Here is an 18540-nt window from a genome sequence, read left to right on the forward strand (position 1 = left end):
CCCCCCCCCCCAAAAAAAAAAAAAAAAAGCAACCAGAATTAATGTTTTCTGGTTCAACTGAACTTAACTTGAACTGAGAATTGAACTCAATTTAAATGAACAAATAATAATGATTTCAACAAGAATTTTACTTTATTTAAAAATATAAGCCACCAACTGTGAATAATAAATATCTCACATTTCTGCAGGGATTCTTCAGATTTGGATTGGCACTTTCTCCAGAGACTCTCATTTCCTCATCTTCATCATCAGCCTGACTAACCCCTCTTCAACACACAGCCTTGTTAGTTCAAAGAACTAACTGAATGTTGATCTGCCTATTTTAGCCAATAATTCTTCAGCTTCGACCGGAGTTCTTTTCCTGAAAACACAACCAAGACAACTATCCAGTATGCCCTAGACTCAATGGTTAGTCCACTATAAAATATATCAAGTAAATCATGCTTTTTCCAAATCATGGTCAGCAGAGCTCTAATAAGAGAGCAAAATCTCGCCCAAGCCTCGGCAATTTCTCTCCATCTCCCCGATCAAAATTATAAATTCTCTCGCAAAGCAATATGCTGAGCACTAGCAGGAAAGTATTTCCTGAAGAAAACATCAAGCAATTCTTTTGGACTTTTAATAGAATTAGGTGGCAAACTATTATACCAATTTTTAGCGTCATCCTTTAATGAGAATGGAAAGATTTTAGTCAACAAAGTAAGTACGCTTCTTAACATCATCGAAAACAAGCTACTCAGAGTAGATAACTCAATCATGTGTTCAACAAGCACTTTCTTTTTCAGTACCACAAAAGGGTGTTTTCTCAACAATAGCTATATGAGATAGATCAAGAGAAAAATCATAATCTTTATCCTTAATGTTTATAGGAGATGTGGCAAATTTAGGATCAGTGAGACAGCTTTATATCTAACGAAGCATGTTCTCGTAAGCAACTTTTTAATTTTTCTTGCATCAGTAGGTAGCATTGCATTTTTCAATAAAATCATCATCAAGTTCCACATAATCTTCATCAAGATCATCACTAGAGTATTCAAGTTCAGGTGAATTAATGAGTGTAGTAACATCAGGAGTTTCAGTATTTTCAATTTGTCTAGACCTAGCAATTGTAGCATCTAGAAAAGTTCCCAATGAACCACTATCATCAAGCACAGCAGAAGCATCATCAATATTATAAGAGGAATTTTCAGATTCAGCAGAAGTACCAGCATTTGAAGCTTGTGGTGGTGAAACAAGTTTATCAATCACAGATGGTGAATCAAGAGCAGCAGAGGTACTCAGAGTTGTACCTTTTCTTGTAGTGGATGGTAATATGGCGACCTTAGTATCGCGAGTTTTACCCATGATGGAGAATTTGCAGCGAACAATATCAATCCAAGTGAACTTCCAAATAAAGCTATGCTCCCCGACAACGGCGCCGTAAAATAGTCTTGATGACCCACAAGTATAGGGGATCGCAACAGTCTTCGAGGGAAGTGAAACCCAATTTATTGATTCGACACAAGGGGAGACAAAGAATACTTGAAAGCCTTAACAGCTGAGTTGTCAATTCAGCCGCACTGGAAACAGACTTGCTCGCAAGAGTTTATCGCAGTAGTACAGCTTTTATAGCAGTAGCAAGTAGTAAAATAACAGACAGCAGAGTAACAAAGACAACGAGTAGTGATTTTAGTAAACAACAGGATTAAAATACCGTAGGCACGGGGACTGGATAACGGACGTTGCATGGATGAGAGAAACTCATGTAACAATCATAGCAGTGGCATTTGCGTATAATAATAAAACGGTATCCAAGTACTAATCAATCAATAGGCATGTGTTCCAATTATAGTCGTACGTGCTCGCAATGAGAAACTTGCACAACATCTTTTGTCCTACCAACCTGGCGGCAGCCAGGCCTCTAGGGAAACTACTGGATATTAAGGTACTCCTTTTAATAGAGTACCGGAGCAAAGCATTAACACTCCGTGAACACATGTGATCCTCACATCACTACCATTCCCTCCGGTTGTCCCGATTTCGCCACTCGGGCCATTGGTTCCGGACAACGACATGTGTATACAACTTGCGTGTAAGACCATAAACAATGAATATCTTCATGAATCAATAACATGTTCAGATCTGAGATCATGGCACTCGGGCCCTAGTGACAAGCATTAAGCATAACAAGTTGCAACAATATCATCAAAGTACCAATTACTTGACACTAGGCACTATGCCCTAACAATCTTATGCTATTACATGACCAATCTCATCCAATCCCTACCATCCCCTTCGGCCTACAGCGGGGGAATTACTCACACATGGATGGGGGGAACATGGCTGGTTGATGGAGAGGCGTTGGCGGTGATGGCGGCGATGATCTCCTCCAATTCCCCGTCCCGGCGGAGTGCCAGAACGGAGACTTCTGGCTCCCGAGACGGAGTTTCGCGATGTGGCGGCGTTCTGGAGGGTTTCTGGCGACTTCGACTTCTCCCCGTGCGTTTTTAGGTCGAGGCCAATAAGTAGTCCGAAGGAGAGCGTCGGAGGCCAGCCGAGGGGGCCACACCATAGGGCCGCGTGGCCCCCCTAGGCCGCGCCGCCTTATGGTGTGGGGCCCTCGGGCCTCCACTTGATTTGTCCTTCCGGCTCCGCCGCATTCTGGGAAAATAGGGCCTTTCGTCAAAATCCCGAGGTTTTTCCTCGAAAGTTGGATTTCTCGCACAAAAACGAGACACTGTAACAGTTCTCGCGAAAACAGCGTTAGTCCGTGTTAGTTGCATCCAAAATACACAAATTAGAGGCAAAACAATAACAAAAGTGTTCGGGAAAGTAGATACGTTTTGGACGTATCAAGCCGCCGCCATCGCGAAGCCAAGATCTGGGGGACAGGAGTCTCTGTTCCGGCACGCCGCCGGGACGGGGAAGTGCCCCCGGAAGGCTTCTCCATCAACACCACCGCCATCTTCATCAACGCCTGCTGTCTCCCATGAGGAGGGAGTAGTTATCCATCGAGGCTCAGGGCTGTACCGGTAGCTATGTGGTTCATCTCTCTCCTATGTACTTCAATACAATAATCTCATGAGCCGCCTTACATGATTGAGATTCATATGATGATGCTTGTAATCTAGATGTCATTATGCTAGTCAAGTGGATTTCACTTATGTGATCTCCGGAGACTCCTTGCCCCACGTGTGTAAAGGTGACAGTGTGCATGGTGAAGTGCTTATTCACTGTTATGAATGGCATAGTGAAGTGCTTATTTATATCTCTTTATGATTGCAATGTGTTTTGTATCACAATATATCTGCGTGCTACTCTAGTGATGTTATTAAAGTAGTTTATTCCTCCCGCACGGTGTAATGGTGACAAGTGTGTGCATCGTGTAGTACTTGGCGTAGGCTATGATTGTGATCTCTTGTAGATTATGAAGTTAACTATTGCTATGATAGTATTGATGTGATCTATTCCTCCTTTCGTAGTGTGAAGGTGACAAGGTGCATGCTATGTTAGTACTTGGTTAGGTTATGTTGATCTCGTTATGCACTCTAAGGTTATTTAAATATGAACATTGAATATTGTGGAGCTTGTTAACTCCGGCATTGAGGGTTCGTGTAACCCTACACAGCTAGTGGTGTTCATCATCCAACAAGAGGGTGTAGAGTCTAGCATCTATCTATTTATTCTCGTTATGTGATCAATGTTGAGAGTGTCCACTAGTGAAAGTATGATCCCTAGGCCTTGTTCCTAAATATTGCTATCGCCGCTTGTTTACTCGTTTTACCGCATTTATATTGCCTCGCAATATTACCACCATCAACCACATGCCGTCCCGACAGCAAAGCACTTTTCTCGGTGCCGTTACTACCGCTCATATTCATTCATACCACTTGTATTTCACTATCTCTTCGCCGAACTAGTGCACCTATTAGGTGTGTTGGGGACACAAGAGACTTCTTGCTTTGTGGTTGCAGTGGTTGATTGAGAGGAATATCTTTGACCTCTTCCTCCCCGAGTTCGATAAACCTTGGGTGATCCACTTAAGGGAAACTTGCTGCTGTTCTACAAACCTCTGCTCTTGGAGGCCCAACACTGTCTACAAGAATAGAAGCACCCGTAGACATCAACCGGCGCCGGCGTCGGCAGCTCGGGTCGAGCGTGACGGGCACCATCTTCGGCCAGAGCCGCGGCCGCGTGCACGTCGCGCTGCAGACGGACCCGCGCTCGCCCCCGTGCGGCTCGTGGAGATGGCTGCCTACTCCACCGGCGCGCTCGTCAGGGAGATGTCCTCCGGCCTCGTGCGCCTCACGCTCGAGTGCGAGAAGCGGCGGGAGTGCGGCGCCGATGAGTGGCGCGTGCTACGCGCGGTCGAGCCCGCTGTAGGCGAAAGCCGCGACGGCGAGCTGCCAGCAACCAGCGTCGTGCCGCTGACTGGATGCCGTGCTCGTGCCCGCACCACGACACGCCACGCCGCGCCTCGCGACGGCGAGCTGCGAGCAACCAACATCGCGCCCGCGTCGCTGCAGGGCCGGCCACCGCGCGGCTCGCCAAGAAGCCGCCACCCCTGGTCGTCGTGCCCACAGCGATGTGCTCCCGCGCGAGGCGCTCGTCCTGGCCGAGCTCGCCGTGCAGCGCGTGCGTGCTGGCATCGAGGTCGCCGTGCAGCGCGTGCGTGCTGGCGTCGAGGTCGCCGTGCTACGCGTGCGGGAGGGGCTCGTCGGCCGAGCTCGCCTCTGCCTGCCCCGCAGCTGTACCTAGTAGTCTTCTTCTTCTATCTGTAGCTACAACGGCGCAGGCACTGCAAGTGCAATATTTTTTGGGTCTCCGCAGAGCGTTGGGGAACGAAACTGGAGGTGGCTGTCCGCAGGACATCCGCACGTCTCCGGGATGTCCGGCTGGCTACCCAAACGGATAAAATAGACGTCCGTTTGGGTCGCACGGTTGGAGATGCCATGACGGCGTGAGGCGTGGCGTCTCGGAGGCATAGGCACGGGCAGGGATCTCGATCACGATCACGCGCACAAGGTATCGTGATCCGTCGACCAAGCGAGTGAGCAGACTGTGGCCTCGTGCGGTTGCCTCCTCCGCGCGCGGCCCAGCAGGCCCATGTAGGGCGACGCACCAGCAAACGAGCCTAGTTTCGCTCGTTTTCCTCTGTTTTTCCCCAGAAACAAACACAAACTGCTGTATATCTGTGTATCTCTATCATGTACTATTTGTTATTATGAACTAGCAAAAGTGCCTGTGCGTTGCATCGGAGAAAAAAATACTCCTAGAATGCTTCAACAAACCTTCAACGTTATATGTGTGTTGCTACAGGTTGATTTTACTAAACCAATATATCAAATTTTAAAGATATTTTTTAACAATGGCTCATTATTTGTTCATCGGTATATTGGCATACCTTTCTTTCATGGATGCATTATTTTCCGTTGTCACTTGCCATGGTGACCTGCCGACGTTGGCCTCATCGAGTAGCCCGACGTCATACTCGTCCGGCTGCAATCCTACTCATTTTCATCTCATAGTAGTACTCGTTATCGCTGGCCAGACGAGTCGTCGGCAGCGTAGCCTTCTCGAGCAGGCCGACGACGTCATCGCCCGTCTCCAATCCCTCATCGTCATCGTCCTCGTCTCGTCGTTGTCGCTGGCCGGGCAATCTATCGGCGGCGTGGCCTCCTTGAGCAGCCAAACAACGTCCTCGTCTGGCTCTAGTCCCTTCTCGTCCTCATCTCGTCGTAGTAGTCGATGTTGCTAGCTAGGTAGTGTGGCCGGCCTCCTCGAGCATCCTGAAGACATCCTCGCCGGCAGTGTTGCACTCATTGTCGCTGGACATGGCTAGACGCCGGCGGGGTGTTGGATCCATCACGGGTGATGACCAAGCGAATCGAGGGGTGTTTTTTAAGCACATCGTATCGATCGTGTTTGAGCCGGATTCGGCTGCCGTGTTTGACCTGCTCTACGATGGTTAGCTTGAGGAGCGCGGAGTGGGTTCAACCTGGACTCAGCACATAGGCCGGCTCATTATTTTCTCTACGGTGCAACGGACGAAGTTGACAGTTCCGGGATGGACAGATTAAAACGACGGACGGACCAAATGACGGAAATCCTTTGTACTTTATTATTACACAAGGATAAAGATAGAAAATATGCCCCTGCGTTGATTTTTATTGAATGCTTATTTAGATCATATGAAATATAATAAACGAAAATATTTTGAATAAAAAGGAGAAGACCTCCCACGTATTTGGAAACGGTTTTAAAACAAATAGAAATAAAATAAAATAATGTTTTAAAAAAAGAGAGGAAAAATAGCTCCAACCCGGCCAGGCCCAGCCACACAGCCCCGCTGGCCTACGTTGGCCAAAATCGGAGGAAACCCTAGCTGCAGACAAAATCTGTAGCCAACCCCCCGCCGCCTGTCAGTTCAACCCAGATCGAGTGAGCCAGGTGCCCCCTCTCGCTCGCCTCGCTCCCTCATCATCGACCTTCCCCGCTCGCCAGGGGACCGCGCCAGCTTGCCCTCCTCGCTTACACCTCATGCGGCCGCCCGCCTCGGATCTGTGCCTTCGATATTCGTCCTCTCCATTCTTCTGAAGTCTGAGGCGATATTGGTCCTCCAGCCCTCTTTTCCCAAATTCGTGGCATCTCCTTTTATTCTCCAATTCCCAAGTTCTTCTGATCCCGCAGGTTTTTTAGATGCTGCTTGTAGTTTCCAAGGCAACTTGCTGTAACAAAAAAACGTGTGTATATAAACTGCTGGCACTCGGTATATAAGAGCGATGTGGGACTATTGACGCAAAAGAAATTCCTGTGCCTGAATGTGCTGGGCCGCAGCGGTAGCAATAGATCAGCCCAATAGATCAGCCCAGAGATAGCGGAAGCAGCGCCGAGCGATCCGTTGACAAACAAACACCGAAATAACGAACCGGTAAGTAACATGGCGTGGCAGTTGTGTTGTAATATGTAGTTTTGTGGGAGGGCAAAATCGTCCTAAAAAAAGTTAGACGAAAATTTTGGCAGAAACCTTAACTCCTTTATTATTAGGTATAGATATATGTGGTATTGATTGTCAAAAAAAAAACTGCTGTATATCTTGTGAACATCGATGGATGCATACATATATGTAGTTTTTCACCAAAAATCAAGGTAGGGCGGACGCCCTACCGAGAGCTTCGCCCCTGCGTCCGGTTGTCTCGCTCTCTCATACTTGCTTATTTGCTTGTTTTACTACTTTCCTAGCTTACCCTATGGCATTGCATCATTGTAGGGTCACCTTTTCTATCAAAGTCACCACATTTAGTTCCGCATTGCCTAAAACCAAAAAAGAACTAAAATTGGTATAGCGAACATTCACCTCTCTCTAGTCGCGCTATGGTACGTTTTACCGCGTTTCTTTTTTAGATGGTTTTACCGCGTTTGGAGATGCTCCAAGTCACCCTAAGCCACGCACAATCTTTTTCTTTTAATAAAAAATGACAAAAAAAAAGAGAACTGAGCTCTAGCGAGTGCGCAGCCAGCCCACCCGGGTTCGAATCCCCATGCGCGATAATTTCGCAGCAGGGACGAATAAACCGGGAAAGTCTCATCCTACCTAACAACGTATAGCCAAGGAGAGATCATTCCCCCGTTGGTCAACGTTTTAAAAATGACAAAAAAAAAGGTTTCTTTCCAAAACCTGGCGTGTCGGCCCCCCTCGAGGAAACTATTCTGCAGCTACAACTCGTTTCGCGTTCACGCCATCCTCACGTCACGTGCCTCTCTAGACTAGTCTCTCCCCGTCCTCCGCCGCCGCGTCAGATCGCTCGCCGCTCCCCACGGTCGCCCTAGCGCCGCCACTACACTACACCCCAGACCCCCAAATCGCGAGACTCCCCGCGGCGGCGCGCCGGCAGGATGGGAGACGAGGCGGCGAAGCACCTGGAGACGGCGCGGGCCGACCGCTCCGTGTGGCTCATGAAGTGCCCCCCGGTCGTCTCCCAAGCTTGGCAGGGCGCCTCCTCGTCCTCCGGCGAAGCTAACCCTAACCCGGTTGTCGCCAAGGTCGTGCTGTCCCTCAACCCCCTCAGCGCCGCCGAGCCCACCCTCCAGGCAAGGAGCCCGCCCCCGATGCTCCCCTCTCCCCCGTGCTTTTGGTTCATGTACGGATCTGTTCGGTAGAGCCGCCTCTGTTGAACTGTCGACCTGAACTGAAGGTGGAACAAATTGGGGCCTGCTTGAATGAGCTGCCATTTGATGGGTATGCACTAGGGTTCGGAAACATGTGTGCACATGACGAATGATAGGTCTGTCTCTAATTCCGGGAATTAGTTACGTCCACGGACTGCAACCAAGCTCACTGGTAGGATTGCAGCATGGTTTCAGGATGCATTAAGAAGTGGATGGATGGAGTATATCCTAGTCATTGCTATAACTGATTCATTGAATGGATGGATGATTTTATTAACGAAGAGAAAATACTGTCTGCATCGAGCTAATTAGGTTGACACTCTGCATACGAAGATCACATGTCTTATGCAGACTGATATGGATGACACTGTCCTAACTGTTAATTATGTAATTGGCTGGTTGATACTCTGCATATGTATCACAAGTCTTATGCAGACTGATATGGATGGCACTGCCCTAACTGTTAATTATGTAATTGGTTGCTTGATACTCTGCATATGAAGATCTTATGCAGACCGATCTCATGACCTGGATGGCATACTGCTCGTGTTACAACTGTTAATTTTTGTTAATTCTGTGTCTGTATCATAGTCATGATTCCTTGCTTGCGGGTGCCTATCTTTCTTACATCATGCTATTTGGAATAACAGTTCAAGATGGAGATGGCTCAAACAAGGGAAACTAGCACTTGCAATTTGCCAAAGAGTTACTCGTTGAATATGTTCAAGGATTTCGTACCCATGTGTGTTTTTTCTGAGAATGGTCAAGGTATGAAACAGATTCACAGCTCATCAGCATTCTAGTGCTTCATGAATGTTTTTTCTTACCATTCTAGTGTCCTGACTGATGTACATGGTTTGAGTTTTCCCTGTGGTTCTCCCTATGTACTTTTGCTTTAACACAGCTATTTGATTTCTTCTGCAATGCTAAGCTTGTGGAAACAGTCTAGTATGCTGAATTATAATTGTATGCTGTGGCATGTCTCTAATACTCCACACATGGTGAACATTTTCTACAAGAGAAATAGAGACACATGATTCTATTGTTTTGTCTGTACTATCATAGTTGTCAGTATGATTTCACTAATATCTGCTAATGTTTCAGTTTCAAACCTTTGCACTTGCACCGTACTCATTAGAAATGAATCCGTGCAGTTACTTATACCATTATCGATTATCTGACTTAAATGATTCATTTGCATTTGGCATTGTTTGTATTTTGATTGCATGGTTTGGGCTATCTGTTAAATTTAATGATATTAATTGTGCCACCTTCATAATTATGGTATGCTGCTCAATATCTTGCTCTATTGCGTCTGTTCTGAATACTTTAAGCTGTTACACATTTTAGTGTTCTTACTTTTGTGGATTCCTGAAAGTTTGTAGTGCACGATTCATACATGGAATCAGGATTTACAATCTAGTAGTCGTCTGGGTAGTTATTGCATTTGTGTAAGATAAGTATTTTCATCAGCATTCTACTGCTTCATGAACGTTTTTCTTACAATTCTTTGTTTTCGATCATTTTCTTACCATTCTAGTGTCCTCACATGCTGACCATGTTCTGCAAGAGAACCATAGACACATGATTCTAGTGTTTTACCTAAACTTTCATAGTTGTGGATATGATTTCACTCGTATATGCTAATGTTTCAGTTTCAAACCTTTGCACAGTACTCATGAGAAATGGCACGCAGTTACTTATACTATTTACCAATTATCTGACTTAAATGATTCAGACATCGTTTGTATTTTGATTGCATGGTTTGGGCCATCTGTTGAATTTTCATGATATTAGTTGTGCCATCTTCATAATTTTGGTATCCTGTTTGCCTAAAAAAGTCATTGCATGGGCATAAGACATGCCATCTTTTTCTTCATGTATTGTATATCTTGGTCTATTGCATCTGGCCTGAATACTCTAAGCTGTTACACATTTTGGTGTTCTTAGAGCAAGTCCAACAGCACCCCTATAACCACCCCTATACCAAACATAGGGAAGAAAGAACAAACATGGCTCCAACAGCTCCCCTATAACCTCTCCTAAATATTGGTGTCCCCAACCCAGCCCCTCTCTCTCCCCTATGCATTGGGGTTGTGGAGGTGCCCCTATACATGTCCCAACCCATGTTATGTCTTGTTATAAATCTTACATGTGGGCTCTACATTATTAAAATACCTGTGAATGGGGAGGAATTATAGGGGAGCTGCTGGAAAGAAGAAAAATATAGGGGAGGAATCTTTTTAGGGGTGTCCCCTACATGAAGACATAGGGGAGAAAATGTAGAGGTCCTGTTGGACTTGCTCTTACGTTTGGGGGATTCCCCGCAAGTTTCCAGTGTCATACATGGAATGAGGATTTAAAATCTAATAGTCGTCTGGGTAGTTACTGCATTTATGTTCAAGATTAGTACAGTATTTCCTTGACATTTATCAATGTATGGCATTTGTTCTGGGTACTATGGACGCTGCGCCCTGAGCGATTTTGCATAATTTATGAACATAGATACATCTGTTGACTGTTTTTAAAAAAAAAACAGAGACTCTGAACAATTGAACATACATGGTGCTGTCTAAAGCCTAACCAACGAGCAATATTGAAACCCTAACCTGCTAACTTCAGGCTGCCTACCACTGGAAACTGGTCACCCCTGAAACCAGATGGAAAAGCTCCCACAGTCTCACTTACTAGCAGCCATGTGGTTCTGGCCTTCTTGGTTCCTGAAGACTTTTGGGATTCTTCTAGTGGCACACTGGCACTTATTGGTTTTCATATGACTAAGTGTATCCTCTGTTTGTTGCAGGAAAACACTCGTGTGAAGGAAAAGTAGAGCATAAGTTTGACATGGAGCCTCACAAGGATAATTTATTAAACTACGCAAAGTTATGCCGTGAAAGAACACAAAAGTCCATGGTCAAAACTAGAAAAGTGCAGGTGGAGTGCTTCAATGGCCTTTTCACCTTCTTGTGACTTTAAGGTATTATTATAATTTACCATCATGTTTACTGCTTCTAGGTACTTGATAACGACCACGGAATGAGCATGAGACCCATGCCTGGCATGGTTGGTCTGATAACTTCCGGTTCCAAGGTAGTTGCTTCTTTGGACGATTTGGGATTGTTCGTTTATACATCAACACTTGTTAATACATTGAGGTACTCCCTCCGTCCCGATGAGAGTGGCGCCTCAAATATTTCTCGCGGACCAAGGCAATGCGCTGTAAAGCGAACTTAGATGACTGTACCCCTCAATTCACTTGTTCAGTTAATATCTGTCCAGTAAATTCTCGTATGTAGCTATTCCAGGAAGGGGGAGAGAGATTCCCGCATTCTACAGCTGTAAGAATAGTTGCTTGCTGGGATTAATTATTCAGGGGCAAAACAGGAAAGCCACCGTGTTTTAATCGCTCGCGCCATATATTGCAGGATTTTCAACGTTGAAAATTTAGGCCTCCCTTATCGGGACAGAGTGGGTAGTTTAATAAGTCATGCAAGGTTTTCTGAATTTAAATCCAATGTTTAAGTATTGTAGAATATACATGCATTCAGTGGTATCTACATGCTTATTGCTTGTAAAGCAATTAGCAATGCTTTCTCTCATTTTAGATCCATAACTCCATCTCCGTTGCCCATGGTCAGTACCTTCATCCTGAATTGCCAGTTATAACTTGTCATGACATATTTAATGTTGTGCTGTGCAGGAGAAGAGGAAGCCGACACCAACCAAACCATCTGACGTCAAGAGGACACGTAGGGATCGCCGGGAGCTGGAGAATATCATCTTCAAGCTTTTCGAAAAGCAGCCTAACTGGGCACTGAAGGCACTAGTGCAAGAAACTGACCAGCCAGAGGTACTTCATCCCTAGCATTTCTAATGTAATTCCTGAAGCAACAACTGAGATACCGTTTGTGCTTGGCTATGCAGCAATTCCTGAAGGAGATATTGAACGATCTGTGTATGTACAACAAACGAGGGCCGAACCAGGGAACCCACGAGCTCAAGCCCGAGTACAAGAAATCGTCAGAGGAAGCCGCTGCCGATGCTTCGTGAAGATGTTCTGCGTATTTGACTGTTGCTGTATAACTGAGATTCCGAGAACCTCTTGGCTTGATGTGCTGAGCTATGAGTAGTCTGTTGACTACTCTTGCTGAATACCCCAGATGCTCGTGTTGTATTCTGTTTGCGTTTTAAGAGGCGTTGTTGTAACCGTAAGGGGAAGCTGGTACATATATGATACATGTTACAGATTTTTTTTTAAAAAGATCTATTGAAACGCACGAAGGATGTTTGATCAGTATTCCTTTTGAGAACTTCGTTACTTGAATGGAATCTCGGGCTAGAAATGGAGGCTAGCCTCTGAGCTTGAACTTGATTTGCCACATCGCTCCAAGGCGAGAGAAGGTCGGAACTCTTGAAGCATCATTGATCGTGAATCGTGATGGCTTGGCTCCATTGTGTTGTGGCACTGGCACAGTTTATCAGTCTCGGTTCAAGTGTTTCCGTCACGTTCAAATCCTGAGCTCCAGAGGCCACTCCACCGTCGGATAAATTAGACGGCGGATAAGAAAGCGAAACCCTCCCCCGGCCCAGCCTCGTTAAACCTTCGTCCACTGCTCTCTCTCTCCTCCTGGGGGCTGGGCTGTTGCCGCTTTCTTCTTTCTTGCGAGCGCCGCTGCCGCTGCTCTTCCCCTACCGCCGCCCACTACTACTGCTCTTCCCCAGCCACCGCCTACTCCGTCTCCAGGTAAACTGATCTTATTTTCTCCCCGCGTTTCTGCCTGTCCCCCTAGAAGTAGCGCGCCGCACGCGAGGTGTTTGTTGAAATGCCCCAACGCTCACCTGTCAAATTTTTGTCATCTGTGCCCCTCGTCCGTGCAATCCGCGGTTAGTCTCTGTTGTGTATTGCATCTTTTGTCATATGTGTGCTTCGTTCGTGCGATCTGTTGATTTTGGATTGGCGATCAAGATGGCAGTGTGGTCCCACCATAACCCATAAGGCTGCTCCTTTTGAATGACCGGATTACAACATGTACAATGTCAATGGGGTTTGTACCTGCCATTGCGTTATCTAAGTAGCTTACAATGGCACTATGGCAGGATTGTCTGTCCATAAAGTAGACGACCTTTGTGTATGTGTGACAGTTCAAGCCATTGCTGAAGTTCTTTAGGCTCTCAGAAATTTAACTTTCACAGACATTGACAGTCTACTAACTGAACAGTAAACAAGTGTGTACGTTGTGACATGTCATTCAAAAACTATTAACGTTGTGTTACTACTATTCATATTATCAACCCCGTTGCTCATGTCACCCCTTTGTTAGTTCTAATTCCTTAATAGTTAGTTCCCATGCCGGGTGATAAAGAACAAGCCTCTCCGAAAAGATGCAGCACTGTGTTGAGAATTTTTATTTTTGCCCTACTTAATCTCTCTGCCCTGTTTTTCCTTTCTCTGGTTAGCCTAAGTAACTAAAACATGAAGCTGTGAAGCTCGTGAGATGAGATCCAGCAAAACTGGATCGAGAGGCAATTTTGGGACGCATGGCTGATTATTCGATGCATATTTTTCTGGACAGATCATTTAACCTTCTTTTCTCCTTGCATGTAGATTCACCATGAGTACTGTAGGCACTGGATTGCTGAAGGGCTTGAGGGGAGTCTTAGGGCAGCAAAGGAAACCAGTTGGTATGTTATTTTCTATTCTTATTCACTATGATTGATGATATCATGATATACATAATCATGCTGAGGAGTAAGGAGAAAGCTTGATTGTTCTCTCTTTGCAGATTTATGCAGAAAATCACGAGCTTGGAGTTCTACTATTTCTTTTTCTGATACTGATGACAAGGTTGACATGGGCGATGATGGTGACTATACAGATTCAAAGAGAGAGTTAGAACCCCAAACCGTGGACCCCAAGAAGGGCTGGGGATTCCGTGGCGTGCATAAGGTATTTAAACATTATGTGATACAAAGATTTGATGTTTGGTTTCTTGGATTCGATGAACATAACCTCACTTTTTGATACGTTTTGTTCTTGCTAGGCTATAATATGTGGTAAAGTTGGACAAGTGCCTGTCCAGAAAATTTTACGGAATGGGCGGACAGTAACTGTATTTACTGTTGGAACTGGTGGCATGTTTGACCAGAGGATAATTGCGTCTGCGGATACGCCAAAGCCAGCTCAGTGGCATCGAATAGCTGTTCATAACGAGTATCTAGGTGCTTATGCTGTTCAGAAGTTGGTTAAGAAGTATGTGATTTACAAACCAAGATATTGTCTTTTCTCTCTCCATATAAATAAACAGTGTCTATTGGTGCTGTGACTTCATCTTAATTATGTATCATATCTTCATTTGGGACGTGTTATGTTCATTCTTTCCTTATTTCAGCTCTGCTGTATATATTGAGGGTGATATCGAAACCAGGATCTACAATGACAGCATTGATGATCAAGTCAGAAATATACCGGAGATCTGTATCCGACGTGATGGTATGCTCTTCAAAATTTGACTAAAAAATTAATGCTAATTTGATTTTTTATAGTAATATTTGAGAACATGAGTAAATTCTGTCATAATAGTTTTCATAGGTCACTCAGCGACTCTATTTTATATGCTAATATCCCGTTTTACTTTATATACCCAACTGAACACAGCCATGTTGTTTTGCTTTCTTCAATTAGACTTTCCTGTGCATCCACATTGTGCAAAAGCTAATATTCCAAGAAAATATTTTGTATACAGGCAAGGTTCGACTGCTTAAATCTGGGGAGAGTGCTGCCAGCATATCACTAGATGAGCTAAGTAAGTTTGCTGACTATCTAAAGGTTCTGATTTATTAGATGTGCTTTTGGTTATGTTTGTCGGGAATTGTGTGTTAGTCCATGGTCTTCACAACTATTGGAAAAATAATTGGCATACAGATACATTTCTCTAGTTTCTATATTACAATACAAACAATGATAGCAATAAACTTCGGATGTGCAGGAGAAGGATTGTTCTAGTTACAGCAACCACAGTCAGCAAAAGCAGGTCAGGACTAGAATTCTTGCTTGAGGCCTGTTTTCAGTATTACTTTTGGTTATTTTTAGCAGTATTAGGTTTTTGACTTCCTAGTCATTTCTACATGCCATGCTTGCTGCAAGTTCTGTGTTTTCATTCCTTTGAATTTGGCTTAAAGTGCTAAATGTGCATTATCTGTGGAACACCTTTCAACCTTCAGTGAAGCATTTCCCTCTCTAGTTTGTTGCCATCGTCTTTCCATGATTAAGGAACACACACCATCGATTCACATCCATTTTACAACTTTCATAACCTTTAAGTAGGGGTAAAGTAGAATTATTGTGGTAGCAACGCTGTTGGCTTTCCCAGTAAATAAACATTGTGAAACGATGCATTCCATTGAGATGTACCTTCGTCACAAGGAAACATGCTCATGCAACTTCATGATGGTGTCATAGTCCCTGTCAGTTAAATATTCCAAACCTGGAACTGGAAGTCAGGTTCCCTTATTACTACTACCTCCATCCCAAGGCTTAAGGCCTATATTTTTTCTTCAGAAAGTCAAACTATGTTAAGTTTGACTAAGTTTTTATCAAAAAACATTAACATGAAAAGTACAAAATCAATATCATTAGATAGATAATGAAATATATTTTCATATGGTACCTACAAAATATCATATTTGTTCATAAATTCTTCTAAAAGTTTGGTCAAACTTTACTTCGTTTGACTTTCTGAAAAGAATATAGGCCTTAAGCCTTGGGATGGAGGTAGTATGTTTTAATCTGTTTTACATGTTATTACTGGCCATAGGCAGTTTTCTCTGGAATGCACCAGGGCTATATGAAGAGTAGCACAATGACACTCGGTTAGGTCAAGTCTTGTTCAAAATAGTCTAGCTGACATGTTAAGGAAAAAAACAAATTTGATAGAGATTGCAGAGTCGAACTAGAAAATTAATTGCTCACTCATTCTACTTCATGAGAGTAGTTAGTTTTTTCACTATATATCAACTGCCTTGATTTATAATGAGAACCAAGCCATATTCTAGACTTGAAGATTAACAAACGTAGCGTTGTATTCTCCTCATGAAAAAAGTAAAATGAAAAAGGAAAGGAAAGCAGGAAAGCGGTTAAGACATATCTGCCATGTATGGAGCTCGCATGAAAGAATGCAGAAACATAATTCTGCTGAACTTCATACTATAAGATCGAATCATATTTACACTTGACACGCTGCCTAGGAATATCAAAATTAAACTTACAAATTAAACTATTCGGTAGACTGACAGACTGTCACATCAGGAATGCCGGGAGATGACCCAAAGCATCGTTGCTGATGTTCCATACTTCGAAAGCTTCTCACCTAGTTAGAGTGAGCGTGCCTTTGATGATGTTGAATGCCTTCCCTTATCTCTTGAGCTCTTTCTGAGCATCTCCCTCATGCCATGGGCGACTCGAACCACGGGGCTTGAGAGTACCATCCTGCAGAATGCCATATGTGCTTTAATAGCCTCTTCGACGCCATCCTGGCCTCTTCCGTCTCTACTTAGTTCATCCCCTACGGCCTCCGAGCACAGGCCGCAGAGCCATTCCCCACCAAAGTTAGCCTTGACACTCTTTATGTATTCCTGGGTGCACTCCTCTTTGAAGTCACAGCATGCGCACCTCATCGACTCAGTGTCCATCTTCGGTGTAGATGGAAACTATATGTCTACAGTAGGAGAAGCGTATAGCAGAGCTGGAGGAAGAGGGGCGGAGGGAATGGATACTTGGATAGAAAGGAGAGACAAGGACCTCGGGGGCTACATCGCTACTTGTATGGAAAACTTCGAAGAGCTCGTTGGCTTGTCGTGCTTAGCTTGATGAGTTATTGAAATTCGGGATTTGCCCTGGTCCATAGTATCTTGAGCAGTGCACTAGCTGGTGAGAGCATGTATGATCTGCATTGATGGCTGTCACTCTACTAGGTAAAAATGACAATGTGGGGATGCCTAGTTCACATGGCCTGCAACTGTGTTGTGAAGGTACAGGTAGGAGGGGATGTTCTTGGTCTCATTAGCTATGATCCTATGACAGTAAACTTGGTGCGGTCCTTGGCTGCCCCCCTTGTAATCCTACTGTTTTTGGCCTACAAGTTTTTGAATAATACATCTGCATGCATGGTTTTCATTGCCCGAAAGGCCAGAGTCTTAAGTTCCGTATGGTCATATTGACCCCAGTAGCGTTGCTTATGTTTATTGTCAAAATTTTACCCTCCTCATCTCCATTGTAACCATATACATTTGTTGTCCAGGTCATAACTCATAACCAGGGATGGATTGGGTTTCAGAATAAGGGGATACATGATGCAGCCTCGACGCTTCTTCGTTGAGAAGCCTCGATAATATGGATATCGTCGTATCTAAGGGCCCTCTCGCCTTTGTTGAAGTCTGTTAAATTTAGGGATAATTTAGCGATCTTGTTGATTAACATCTTTGCAAGATTTACCGTGGTGTGCACAGTTACTAATGAGCAAACTGTTGGACTATCGTATTTGCAACAGGATCTAGATGAGTGTGATGTAGTGATGATTGTGTGGCTTAACACATGATTAAGTTTTTCTCTCCAGGGAACTTGGAAGGGCGGTATATTATATCCTTAAATGTCTGGGTTAGCTCGGTCCGAATTTAGCTCATGGTATGGCAGTAAAATTGATGGACTGAAGTGTAGTCTGGGGGTGGTGGGAGACTGGCCGTTAGATCTTGGGAGGGGACACGCGCGCAAGGGGGTACGGAGTGGAAGGCGAAAACAGCACCTTTGCTTGTTCATATACGCATGCCCGCGTGACTGACTGACTCGCTGCGTCGCAACCCTGCGAGCAGGGCGGACAGTAGTACCTACCTGGTGATCGTGCTGTGCTGTCTTCGTACATGTCTATGCTTGCTGGGTAGTACTCACGGAAGAAATAGCTGCTATTCACGCTAGATTTTAGTAATTTTGCTCACTATGACGCTATGTGTGAAATAGCATGCTACATCATACTAACATGTTGTAGCTTTAGCGTGCTATTCTTTTTTTCCACCCTATTTGCCCAAAGGCACAAGTATTTTTGGGAAAAGGTGCTTCCTATTTGTTATGACGGCCAAATATATTGGTTCCTCTTTTGAATCGGAAGATAATATTGTTAAATCTAATGATTCTTAATATGTAATTTGCGTTATGCTGTTGCCACATAGGATACTGATGTCAGATTTTTAGAAAAATGGAGAACTATTTTGTATGTGGTTATGCATATATTGTTCTGGCATTTTTGCTGCAATCATTAACTTTGAGCTATATCTGGTATTTTTTTTCTAAAACATAATTTTAAATATAGCACTATGTTAGCATGATATAACGTGTATAGTGTC

The 18540-nt window shown here is 44.4% G+C and overlaps 2 protein-coding genes across 2 annotated transcripts; both read left to right on the forward strand.

Moving 5' to 3' along the window:
• The first annotated feature begins 7746 nt into the window (after positions 1–7746).
• On the forward strand, positions 7747–12398 carry LOC124707342 (general transcription factor IIF subunit 2-like). Its single transcript, XM_047238997.1, has 6 exons — positions 7747–8070; positions 8799–8916; positions 10952–11082; positions 11164–11238; positions 11849–11998; positions 12073–12398. Exons 1-6 carry the CDS (start codon positions 7876–7878, stop codon positions 12196–12198), a joined length of 795 nt encoding a protein of 264 aa, XP_047094953.1. The 5' UTR covers positions 7747–7875; the 3' UTR covers positions 12199–12398.
• A 350-nt stretch (positions 12399–12748) lies between these two features.
• Positions 12749–17770, forward strand: LOC124649939 (single-stranded DNA-binding protein, mitochondrial-like). The gene is made up of 8 exons (XM_047189507.1): positions 12749–12892; positions 13754–13830; positions 13932–14095; positions 14190–14398; positions 14538–14638; positions 14892–14951; positions 15135–15179; positions 17445–17770. Exons 2-7 carry the CDS (start codon positions 13761–13763, stop codon positions 15149–15151), a joined length of 621 nt encoding a protein of 206 aa, XP_047045463.1. The 5' UTR covers positions 12749–12892; positions 13754–13760; the 3' UTR covers positions 15152–15179; positions 17445–17770.
• The last annotated feature ends 770 nt before the right edge of the window (positions 17771–18540 follow it).

This window comes from Lolium rigidum, chromosome 4 (genome assembly GCF_022539505.1).
Source record: "Lolium rigidum isolate FL_2022 chromosome 4, APGP_CSIRO_Lrig_0.1, whole genome shotgun sequence".
Classification (NCBI taxonomy): Eukaryota; Viridiplantae; Streptophyta; class Magnoliopsida; order Poales; family Poaceae; genus Lolium; species Lolium rigidum.